General features: G+C 39.4%; 1 protein-coding gene across 2 annotated transcripts in view; it reads left to right on the plus strand.

Annotated features, from left to right (window-relative positions):
• Window positions 1-12,280, plus strand: part of LOC122971210 (protocadherin-15-like) — a 201,369-nt gene that overhangs the window by 87,048 nt on the left and 102,041 nt on the right. For both annotated transcript variants that reach the window (XM_044337759.1, XM_044337760.1), the window contains 3 exons: window positions 5,266-5,398; window positions 5,542-5,621; window positions 10,666-10,759. In XM_044337759.1, coding sequence (XP_044193694.1) covers window positions 5,266-5,398; window positions 5,542-5,621; window positions 10,666-10,759 — 307 coding nt within the window. The remainder of the gene's footprint in view (window positions 1-5,265; window positions 5,399-5,541; window positions 5,622-10,665; window positions 10,760-12,280) is intronic.

Below are 12,280 nucleotides of genomic sequence, written 5' to 3' on the forward strand. Positions count from 1 at the left end.
GGTGCCAGCCTGAACAACAGCCTGTTATTTGCTGAAAGCACACTTGGGTGTTGTTCTTTGTGGTTTGCACTTGGGAGTATCTCAACAAAAGGATAAATTAACATTGCAGTGTCCTTGCAAAACGGGCAAACAAGCCAAGTCCTTGCTGTTCAGACAAAGAGTACAAAACAAAACGATATTTAGTTACAGACACACTGGAACATTTAATGAAGAATCTTAAACAAAAACATCATTTAAGTACAAGGCACAGTGCAATATTGAGACTGAAATTGCTTGTTAGGTAGGCTTGTGTGAATGGCTGACAGTTTTATAACCTCATATGGCCTGGGCAGGTCAATGGGGAATGTTCTTCCCTCCCTCATTGATTTTATCAAAACACACTTGAGGAAGTCACTGAACAATGTCAGTATCCTGATCAAAATGTAATCAACTCACCCAGTGCATTCAAGAGTAACTCCTCACTAGTGGAGTGGAGTGTAAGAATACTGGAAATCTGCATGAACAGTTTGCTTACTCATTAGATGATAATAGTAGCCACCTTTCCTGTTAGCAGCTAAGAGCATGTGCTGACAAAGGCAAACAGTTAAATGCTTTGACTTATGCTAAAATGTGCACTTGAACAAACCACGACCTACTGCCAGATGACAGCCATCATGTATGTATGTATGTTAAGTGCCTGCTTGAGAAGAAATAACTCGTCCTCATCCAAGAAACATCACTGAAAAAACAAAACAAACTAGCATACCGTTTCAATACCACTGTGAATCTGTTCAAACGGTCAATTAATAAGCTTGGAATAAAGAATAGATCTTTCAAAGTTGCAACTGGCTCTGTAAAGTTTTGCTTGCCTATCTCTAAGACGAGAATAAGAAGACGAAAACTGATTTACTGAAAACTTAATTTACTGTAGTGAATACACTAAATTGTTAAGGCTAAACTAGCCTGTCAAAGAGCTCTGACTCTCTCTCACCCTGATTCAATATGTCTAATCGACCACCAGTCATTTGGCCATCAGTGGAGGCCAAGTAGTGCACACGCCGACGCTGAAGATGGTCAGCCACAGATGCTCAGTGATGATGCCTCGCTATTGCCTTTGTGCATCAGTGCCCTTTTATGCTTTAACATAGAAGTCAAATGTAATTAATGTTAATTTCAAGTGTCATTTGGATAATTTTTGCTTCATTTTTGAAGCTATGTGTCAGTAGTTATGAAAACTAACAATTAAATGCTCTAAGACCTCTCAGCATCTCAACAGTTCACTTGTGGGCTAACCTCAGATTACCTCAAACTGAATCAACTTACTGTGTCTAATAAATCTGTCCAGTTAAACTAAATGGATAATACTTGAATTGAATGTTGCCATGGCTTACTTCTGTGTGTATTAAAATTATAAAACATTTTTTAGCTGTCACAACAGCAATAGATTGCTCTCTAACAATATCTGTCAGTCATCATAAAAGCTAGAATCTTCTCCTCCCTCACACTTGACTCTAACTATGTGGCCGCCAAATCGATACAGAATGTGAACCACTGCAGATTGAGGTGGTTTCAGTGATTGGCTCACAGATTGTCCCCAAATTTCCCCAGACCCCCTGTTTATCTCTACTGAAAACATAACCTACATTACAAATCAATATCTATCTCTCTGCTACCTGATTTGTTAAAACTATGGGTCAAGTCCCAAAATGAGCTGTGTGTTCTCTTCCTGGTGGGCACCAACAAGTTGAGTGACACATTTTTTAATGAATTTGGATCCCAGCTTGTGAGTATTTCATGTTAGGGGGCTGGAGCTGTTGAAGAACCCTTGAGATACACGCTTCATTCAGATTAGAAGTGCTTTTGCATGGCCTAGATAGATGTACCCCAGAATACGCAAAACAGTTAGTGCTGGGGGGTTTCATTTATACTTTCATCAAACTATAGGGTAAGAGAAAAAAGAGGCCACCATGGATCAGATAAGATGTTAGATAAATAGCTAGTGACTTGAATCCAACTTGAGTCCAAGTCACATAATTCAAGTGTAAGTAAAATGCAGTTGTACAAAACATATTAAGTATATTTCAATGAGCCTTTATCCTTGGCCAAAGTCAAAAATTCTCATGGGAAGGATGTAGCAGATAAAGACCTTGTCTATACCGCCCGCATAACGAAAGCAGCATGTCAGCAGCAGCTGCAGTCTTATGTAAGTATCTACACTGGATCCATTCAGCCACACTACCGCTGTGCACTCAGAAGTGTTTTAAGAGCACTCACAGATCAATAATCAATGTGGGTTCGCACAGAAGTTAGAAGAAAATAGACTTGAAGTAGGAAAAAAACATGCTTTGAGTTGCAGTTACATGCATAAAAGTGTGGGCAGCTATCTTGATTAAAAGTAAGCACATCTGGTTTGTCAGATGCATGTGAGACAAACAACTGAATAATAAAGCTAAAAAGTGCCCAGTGTAGAGTCTTTGTCATGGGGAAAAGCCACAATTTGTTGCTGAGAGATCAGAGAATTGTTATAGTTGAGTGCAGTCAGTGACAAAGCCATTCACCTAAACATTCACCTAACCCACTAATGATCTGTTGGACCACCAAATAACTCTAAATGACTGTGGAGAAGAAGATTATGTGTGTGCAGCAGGGCAGAGCTGTCAATCAAAAAGATAAAGTGGACAGAAAATGCTCACAAATGCAAGTCTGTCGTACTCAAGACTAAGCAACTCTCTCTACGAGAATTAGATGTGCAAATAAGTGCACGTATGTACACATCTGTGGGTTTTAAAGGAAAGCGTTGTTTTGAATATTCATTTGTAGTAAGAGGGTTTTAGGATGAAAAACGAGGGAGAAATAGGCCTCACCCACCGGTAGAAATTCCTCCTGGAAAAATCTCCAGTCCCTCAATCGGTTTTCATCAATAATGCCATCTGAATTGTTGTAATAAAACACTGGCTTTCACTCTTGCTGGCGGCTTACATTTTCCAGCCTTTATCTATTTATTTATTTATTGTTGTGGACGTAAACAGATTTTGTGGGCTATTGTTTAGACCCGAGGTTCTTTGGCTTTTTCAGTCGATGATCCAGTTTGAGTGGAGTTAATCTCTCCCTTCTCTCCCTGTTGGAGCCCAGCGCTCTTGCCAAGTAGGAACACAAGCGAACCCATGCAGTTTCTTTCCCTGAAATCCGGGGTGAGTAAAAACCAAATACCACTCATGTCATGTGGGGGCAAAGCTGGGAAATGGGAGGAATCTGTCTTTTTTTCCAAGCCATTAATTAAAAAGTGTTAGTTAGAACTTCAAATTAGAAATCAACTACCAAGTTATGAGACTACAGTAGAGTACACATGTGGTGTACTCATTCTTCCTTATGGTAAAAGTTGTAAAAACAGTACACAGCCAATACAATGTGACACTTACACCCAAATAATCTTTGTGAGCCACCATAGTTTTTATGTAAGCCGACATCAGAAACCCTTTTAACCCTTCTTGGCGAACAGTGGCTTGTTTACACATCCAGCAGATACAGAGCAACAAAAGCATTCATTCAGAGTTGCATTTCTGGCCATCAGGCCATCAGGTGAATGTAAGTCCAATGTTAATGCTCCTTTTAGCTCTGTTTTTGGTCTCCACCAAGAGGCAAATATCTGTCTCTTGCTCTGCTGTTTGGTGCTGGGCAGGTATTCTGAGCTTTTTTTTTGCCAAAAACAGCTGCCTGTGAGCTGAGGGGAGCTGAAGAGTCGGTTGATTACCATCTTAGGGCTCAACACTGAGTGATTTTAAGATAAGCTCTTTCTCTTCATGAATGTACACATTTTTCTTAAACCTGGAAAGCCTGAAACTTGAAGCTGCTTCACTACATGTATCAGTGAAACTACACAGTAATAGGCATTGTTTTATAGTTGTGGTGGAGGATATAACTGACGAAATTTGCTCTCTGAAATAAATCCTGTGCATGACCCACTGGCAAAGTCAATATTGACAAATTCAAGCTCTTTTGCTTCCTGGAAAAGAGTGGTTCAAGATCAAATATTATTGGTACAGCACATGACACTTTTGTTTTTTTGTTTTTTGCTGGGTTTTAAATTTGCAGTTGGCATCTTGTTATCTACAAATTATGTAGAGTCAGTCCATTTGGATCAAAAACTGTTTTCCTAAACATAACTGCGACCCAGGTAATGAAATGGTTTCAGAAATAAAAACTGACACAAGGACACAAGTTGTTTACAGCACACGAAAATAAACAGCTCTGTAGGTCATTATGGTGACATGCTGTTGATGTGATGTGTTATGTTGATTAAAAAATGCCAGTGAATGCAGCTTATTGAACAGCCAAAGTTGTGTATCAGAGGGGAAATAAACACTGTGTAATTAAGACTTCATTTTACAAAGTGAAACAATCTATTTTCAGTCCTTTGAATGTGTTTTCTCTGGCCTCAAATTAAAAACTTAATGTAATTCCCTTTCCTCTGCCTTAATTCCTTTTCAAGCCTATTTTCAATAGAATCTGTATTTCTATAATTCCCTCTTGAAGTATTTTATTTAAGTTTCCTTACCTGTCAAGGTCTGAATCAACTTATCACAGTTGGTTTATATTCCTTCCATTTAATCACTGCATTCAAAATGTATTTCTGGACATGTGCACAAACCTTTTATTATTAATTATTTATTAATTTCATTCTGATATCTAAAAGGTTGTGTGTCCTAGTGCAGGGCTCAACTTTAAGTAATGGTTAATGTGCAAAAGGTCTTCAAATGTGCCACACTGCATAATAAGGTTCATAACACTGCATAATGAAGGGCAGAGAGAAGGATAATATAATATGCCCTAACAAGATGGCCTTATTCTATAGAGACTTTTATTAAAAGGAATTAATAGGTAAACAAATGTTTTCTTTGTCAAAATGCACAATAAAAACCTTTAGCCCTGCACCAGGGACGTTTTGTAAAAGCCCTCCAGCAGAACCGTTTTCTAGTGTCTCTGCAATTCACGCTGTTGTTGACTTCAACCTCTTAGCAATTAGTTAAACACAGCATGAAGTGCAAAGAAACAAACACTGGGCAGCCACTCTTAAATAATAGACCATTCACCCTCCCTCCCTCTTTCACCTACTATCCTCTTGTGCTGCTCTCAAGCTCACCTGTTCCTCCTCTTATCTTTCTCTAACATTCCTTTGCTACTGTTCCTCCTTCATCTGTTTCTATGTTAAAGCCTGTTTCTCCATCTCTTAGCCCATTCTCTTCATTCATCTTTTCACCATCTCTCCCTCTTTCTTTCTTTCTCTAGGTCATCCATTACTACGGTTTATATTGAAGTTTTGCCCCCGAACAACCAGAGCCCTCCCCGTTTCCCACGGCAACAGTACAACGTGGAGATCAGTGAAGCTATGAGGACTGGAGCTACACTGCTTAATCTGCAGGTGCTCTCACAGACTTTCTCTGTCTCTCACACACACACACAGATGGACACATTATACACAACATATAAACATAGAATTTGCTGATGGAAAATAAAAGTGTATGCATATTTTTACGTGTGTTTTGTCTCTGTGTGTTTCCTCAGGCAGTGGATCGGGAAGGGGACCCCATCACCTACACAGTTGACAGCGGAGACCCCCATGAACATTTCGCACTGCAGCGGAAGTAAGTGAAGTGTGAACACTCTCTCTTTTACACACTCACACACACAAATACTTCTCATTTTATTATTTTTGACCAAACCTGTACAGCTTGTTGAAGTTAGTATTTATAGAAACTAAAGTCTTCAACATGATTTTTCATTTTTGTGTGACTTACATGACCGTTGTATATGTGCGTTATGTCAGTATTCAGCACAACTATGGAAATATACGTGTGTGTGTGCATGCGTGCTTGTGTGAGGTTTAAACGGTATAAATTTTATCATTCAGGGCTCGGGCTCTGCTGAGGGCCTCACCTAAACGCACTCACACACTCTCCCTCATGCACACGCTCAGCACACACACATACAGAGTCTGAGGCTTTTGTTGTATTTATTCATTTATTGCTCATTAAAAATGCATTTCTAATTCTGGGGAAAGATCTTATCTATCTGTTTCTAGAGGGAGGAGGAGGCGAGGAAGAAACAAAGGGACGTATAGTGAGAGATAGCACAAGGCGGGGGGCAGAATTTAAAAGATATGGAAGAAAAGAGGAAGAGAAATGTACAGGGGTGGAAAAAGGGAGAGATAAGAAGGAGGGCAGGGAAAGAGAAACAGACGAGGGACAAGATGTTAGCAAGAGACAGAAAGGAAACAATGAACAGACAAATGAGGATTTAAAAGCAGAATGAAAGAAAATGACTACAGCAGAAAGCAGAAAAGATTAAAATGAATCGAAGAGCTTTCACCTCTGCATTCTAGGAATATTTGATTTGTTCTGTCGGACATTGTAACTACGGTGCCAAAATCTTCCACAGCCTCAGTTGTGTTTTCTGGATTATGGCAGTATAAGGACAAGCCAAGCTTTGCTTCCTGCAATGCACAAGTACAACATGCCATACAGCTCATATTGGCACGGGATAGAGTGCTTTTTCACTGCTCTTGTGTAGAATTTGGCTCAGTTAAATACTTAGAAGTGCACCGGGAGAGCACCCAAGCAGGTCTAGAATTGGCCCATTTTGCAAGGTGGTTGGCATGGATGTATTGTAACACACAAATGGCCAAAAGATTTTGATTACTGTAATGCAGAAATAAAAGACCCAACTTTGGTGCAGAATTGGACTTGTGCAAGAGATGAGCTTTGATGAAGATGTTTATCACTATTACTTTTGGAATAAATTTGGGTTATCTGGGGTTTATTTTGAACAATGGGATTTGTTGAAGTTCCTCTACACATGTCGCAGCAGATGTTTGGTTTGAGAATATTAGGCATGTGAAGAAAATGTGTCAAAACTTGTGATTTAGAGAAAAGAAGACTGTTTGACTGTGCACATACCCAAGTGCGTGTACACGTGCACTCACAGACATTGCTTTTCATGAGTCACCCGTAAATATACATGAACTGTCCTTTAGTTTGTATGAAAAAACAGCTTCACAAATTCTCTCTGTAGACCACTTAACATCTGCGCATGCATTACTTACAGCCACACATCTACATATACCGTTGATATCTGGAGAAAATATGCATTTCAAATGGCGTCTAATTCATGAAAGTAGCTTAAATTGAAAACACTTCAGTCATTATGTAAATCTTCCCTGTAATCAGTCAAGCCCTGCATCAAAGATTTCTTTTTTGATTGGTCAGAAGTCTCATACAGGCTGCACTGAAACTGCTGATGTTCTAGAGAACGTTTTTACTTATACTGTCATTTGCCCATACATTTTTTGACTTTTTGCTTCATTTTTTGTTATTTTTGGCCCTATAACCCCGAGTTTCTGTCCTTCACTGACTGACTGAGTAATGAAGTTACGTTATACAACTGTTAGTTCAGACCAAGTAATTTGATTGGACAAGAGTCATTCTATGAGTGCTGATATCGATAACAACAGCCAACAGCACTGGGACTTTTAATTATACATGTATCACTCTGCTTTAATTACATTAACGGTCATTATCTAGCTAAGATTGTAACAAACTTTGCATTGCAATGATGAACATATTTCCACAAATAACATTTGAGTTACATTATGAATAGTTGTCAGAAGAGGATGAAGGGAAGGAAAGAAGCCTGGATACTTCAGTGCAAACCTCCAGGTGTGCTCATATGACATCAGCCGAACTAGACAAGTTAGAGAAGAGCCAAAATGAAGCTAACACTGTAAGGCAAACAACATGGGCTTTGAACTGCTTTCAGACTTGGCTAAGTCTCAAAAATATAAACATTGACATTCAGCTGGTTTAAATCGTTATATCAACGAGCCTCCAGTTAGTGGTTCATGGAATTTAATGCAGGACCCAGAATTCATATTAGCTAATAACGTTTTCAGAGGTGTTTTTAAAAGAGATTAGAAGGGCAGGGAAAGATAAAACAACACACCACCTCCTGATTTCACCTGAAGACCAGCGCATCTTAAAATATTCTGCATCACTAAGTCCAGACAATCCAAAAGGTTTACTGAACAAGGATGATATTCAGTTGCACTTTGGACGCAAGGGCAAAGAGGGGACTTGGGATCTGAAACCTGACTCATTCGTCCTAAAACGTGACAACAATGGAGCAAAGTTTTTCACCGTGACTTTCAACAAAGAAACAAAAAATCATAAAGACCCACTGGAAAGAGACAGAGAAAATTGGAGGGACGCTATGTTTGAGGAATGAAGAAATCCTCTGCTGGCTGGTAGCATCTCTTGAAAAATTCCTGAGCAAAATTCCACCTGATGCAAAAGCTCTCCATCTGCAGCCCAGGAGGGTAATAGTTCTGACAGACAGCTTCTGGTATACCGCTGTTCCCCTGAGAGTAAACCAGCTGTCACAGATGTTACAAGGATGTACAAAGAGGCAAGGACACACACTTCTTACACCAACCACAGCCTTAGAGCCACTGCCATACAGAAACTTTCTGATGCGGGACTCAAGGCGAGGGAGTTCATGGCAGTGAGTGGGAATAGGTGAGATACTTTATATAAACATTGTTAACAACTGTTAACGAATAAATGGCTCTTGTAGAACTATTGTATGAAAGCAAAATCACACTCGAAGTTGTGCTGTTGTACTGAATATCAGCACAGATGTGATTGTCTTCAGCACTCGGCCTGTGCCCTTGTACCTACAATCAAATGACACCCGTGCTGATATTCACATACAACAGCGCTCCCTCTCGTGTGATATTTCTTAACCATTGATCAGCCAGCCAAGTGTACAAGTTTGCCCATTTGCTGTTGCTCTTTCAAAATGAATTGGTGCAGTTTCAATTACGTCCTCAGGGCCTTTACAGCGGATCCCTGAGCACAGCTCACTCTCCTGAAATAAGTTTTAAGAACACACATTTACTGACTGAAGCTTCTCACATGGAGGCTCCAACACTGATATGAGCACCAATCCGTGGATACAAAGAGACAGGATGGATCCATTTTACCAGCCTGCATGGTGGCTAGCAGCTAGTTAGCATGGCTAGCATCATTAGCGTAGCCTTGTCATGCTGTGTGTAGCCCATAGACTGTATAAAAATAAGGTGTAGCTGCCGTGTTTCTGGTTTAACAGCACCATGCTGGGCAGGTGACAGGTGTGTTTACATTGTTTGCATGCTACAAAAGACGTCACAGCGCGGATGTAAAGTCACACAGCTGACAGACTGTTAGCCTAGCATGCTAATCCTATGTAAACATATGGATGACCCCTTTTGTTTAGAGACATCTGCTTTCAAATCAAACATCCCAACATGAGTGGAAAATATTGTTTTTGCAACTGCATTTACATCCTTTTTTTTGACTCAAACATTGCTTAACCATGTCATGTTATATGCGACTTCAATACACTTTAACAACAAATATTATTAGGACCACTACAGATAATTGCAGAGGCACATTTAATATCCAGGAATTCACATTATAGACACTTTTAATACACATTTAATCAGTAATCAACTGGTTGTTGGTGGGAGGATCTAAGAATTAGGGGTGTGCCCGAATACAAATACATTATTCGGCAAAGCACAAATAGTGGGTTTTATACAAATATTTTTTTAAAAAATTGTCGAGGGGTGTTCCCCAGAGATAAAGCTGAGCTACTGACACAAGCAAAGTGCTCCCAAGGGACTCTCCATAACCTGTTGTTCCCCTTCTCCTTTCCACGAAGTTAGGTTGCAAAAAATTGGCAATAAATGAAAAGTGCAAAGCAATAATTGCCTTTGAAGTTCCTCCCTACACATTACACGGTTTGCTGTCTCTGTGTTATGGGTGTATAAATAGGTAGAGGTCTGTCTGCAATGAGATGATGAGTAAAGTTTTTGCTCAGTGGTCAGTGCAGTTGTCTATGATCTGGGAGACTCCAGTTCAAGACCCAATGTGGGGACTTCCTTCATAAGGTAGTTTATTCATGAACACTTATTCTAACACTTTTTCTAAAAACAAAATAGGATTTTTAAGCCTCTGTCCACTTTTATTCAAATACAGATACAAATAATTTTACTGCCTCAACAAATACAGATACAAATACAAATACTGGGATCTCTGCACATCCCTTCTAAGAATTTTGTATATATTCTTTGCTTAAGAATAGATGTTTTTTAATGGCACATTACTGTCTGAACCATTATAGCAACAGCACCCAAGAGGGCATTCCTTAATATTATTGCAGGTGAGCTGGTAGATACTGTAGACACTATCTCAATCACCAAAGTACCCATAATCGCAGTAAAAATACACTTCTGGATGTTACCTTTTATGCAGTGCTCCAGTGCTCACAACTACTGTCTGAAAAGTTGTCTCCAAAGTGGTATATACAGTATATGAAGAGGAATAAAAATTTCCAGAAAACAAGAAAAGGTTCAAACTTGTTCCCATGTTACCTGCAAAGCAAATGACAAATGGCTATGTGATGATGGACATGTTTAGCAGACATTAGACAATATAAAGTATACTACACCACAGTATTCTCTTCCGCCATGTTTGGTCCTATCCTGCTTTTTATTTTTATTGAAATTTGTTTTGAAATTTTCAGGTCTTTTCTATTTTTAAGCTCATGGCTGGAGTGTTAACAGGGTTCTCTTTGTGTGTGTTCTCTCTCCAGTTCAGGCTATTTAGTTCTAGACAAGTCTCTGGACAGGGAGTCCCTGGACTATTACACCCTCATGGTCACAGCCTCAGACGGACACCCAGATGGGGTAAGAAATTCAGCTGTACTACACACATATTAAGTGGTTCTCTTTACTTGAGTTGTTTCACATCCCCTGTGGAATTACTGTGAAGTTACTGCAGGGAAGGATATGAAATCCCTCACAGTGAAATGCCACAAACAACAGCTGTGGCATTATGTGAAAAGAGGCATATTAGAGGCAATTTTTGGAAATGCTAGTCATTCAGCAATAATAATAACCATTATCCATATCATGGAAATGAAAAGGTGAAATCTATTTATCACAATGAACTTTAAACAAATATGGATATTTAAATATGTGCACAGATGGATGGAATATAGATACAAAAAATGGTGAATGATATCCTGTTCAGGGTTGCCAGGACTATAACCTAGAATTGGTTGAGAAAATGGAGGGAAAATGGATAAAGACATCATAAATTACTGCCTAATATTTTGTTCAAGTGAGGCTTGAGGTTTTTTATAGTCAGATGTGATGGAGTACAAAAAAATGAACCAAAGACAGCAAAACATGAATTGAAGTGGGACTCTACTTTGTATTGATTCAACCAGCATCTGCTTATACAAATTAGTATGATCACACTAACACTAACACACTAAGCCAGCTAAATCTAAAAGAACATAATTTTCTCTTTGTTTTGACCTGCTCTCCACACCTTTTCACACTGTCACACCTTAAACTAAACTTTTCAAGCTTTCTAGGATAAATCAATGATGTAAACCTGCCCAAGCATGGTCAGAGGCTGTGTAACCGTAAAGTTAAGAAGACCACTGTGTGTCACCTCTAACCCATTCTAATCTCATTAAATGTCAATATTGCCAACCACTCGATATAGATGATTTAGCATTGAAGATACTCTTTTATACCAAATGCTTGGTTAACAGGTAGCATTCATGAGCAGCGAATAAATCACAATTTTTAACTGAGCTGTGTCCGTCCCACTCTTTACCAGATGTTGACTGTGGGGAAGGGGACAAATAAGAAGATAATTAGTTGAAGAGAATAGCTCCTATTGTTGGAGTTTCAGTGGGGACGGGGCTCCTTCTGAAAACTACCTCATGTGGACACGTGTCATATCTATATGTAAACAGTGTTATCAGATTTAGCAAGCTTTGTATGGATGTCCTTTTTTAAAACTCAAATCTTCAGTCGTGCTCAGATGAAAGTCAAGTGAAGGCATTGGATGGAGTCCCCTGCCCTCCCCTCTTCTCTTCTCTCCCTCATCGTCCACCTATTAATCCAGCATTAAAAGACGTTATTCAACCCCTCCTCTTATCCTCCTCTTCACTGACCCCCACCCCCTCTCCCTTCCCCTGTATGTCAATTAAAACAAAAGGTAAAGTTTAAGGTCCCTCTGAGGAGAGAAAACGCTGATTTGAATACCCTGACCTTCTCCCTCACACACAATATAGATGGAGAGAACAAGTGGGTGGAAGGTGGAAAGAGGAAGAAAGGGAAAGATGTGGTAACTGAAGTATTCAGAGCGCTCTTATTACCTTAGCTTTGTACTGTGTGTTCATACACAAT

Source organism: Thunnus albacares, chromosome 20, assembly GCF_914725855.1.
Source record: "Thunnus albacares chromosome 20, fThuAlb1.1, whole genome shotgun sequence".
Lineage (NCBI taxonomy): Eukaryota > Metazoa > Chordata > Actinopteri > Scombriformes > Scombridae > Thunnus > Thunnus albacares.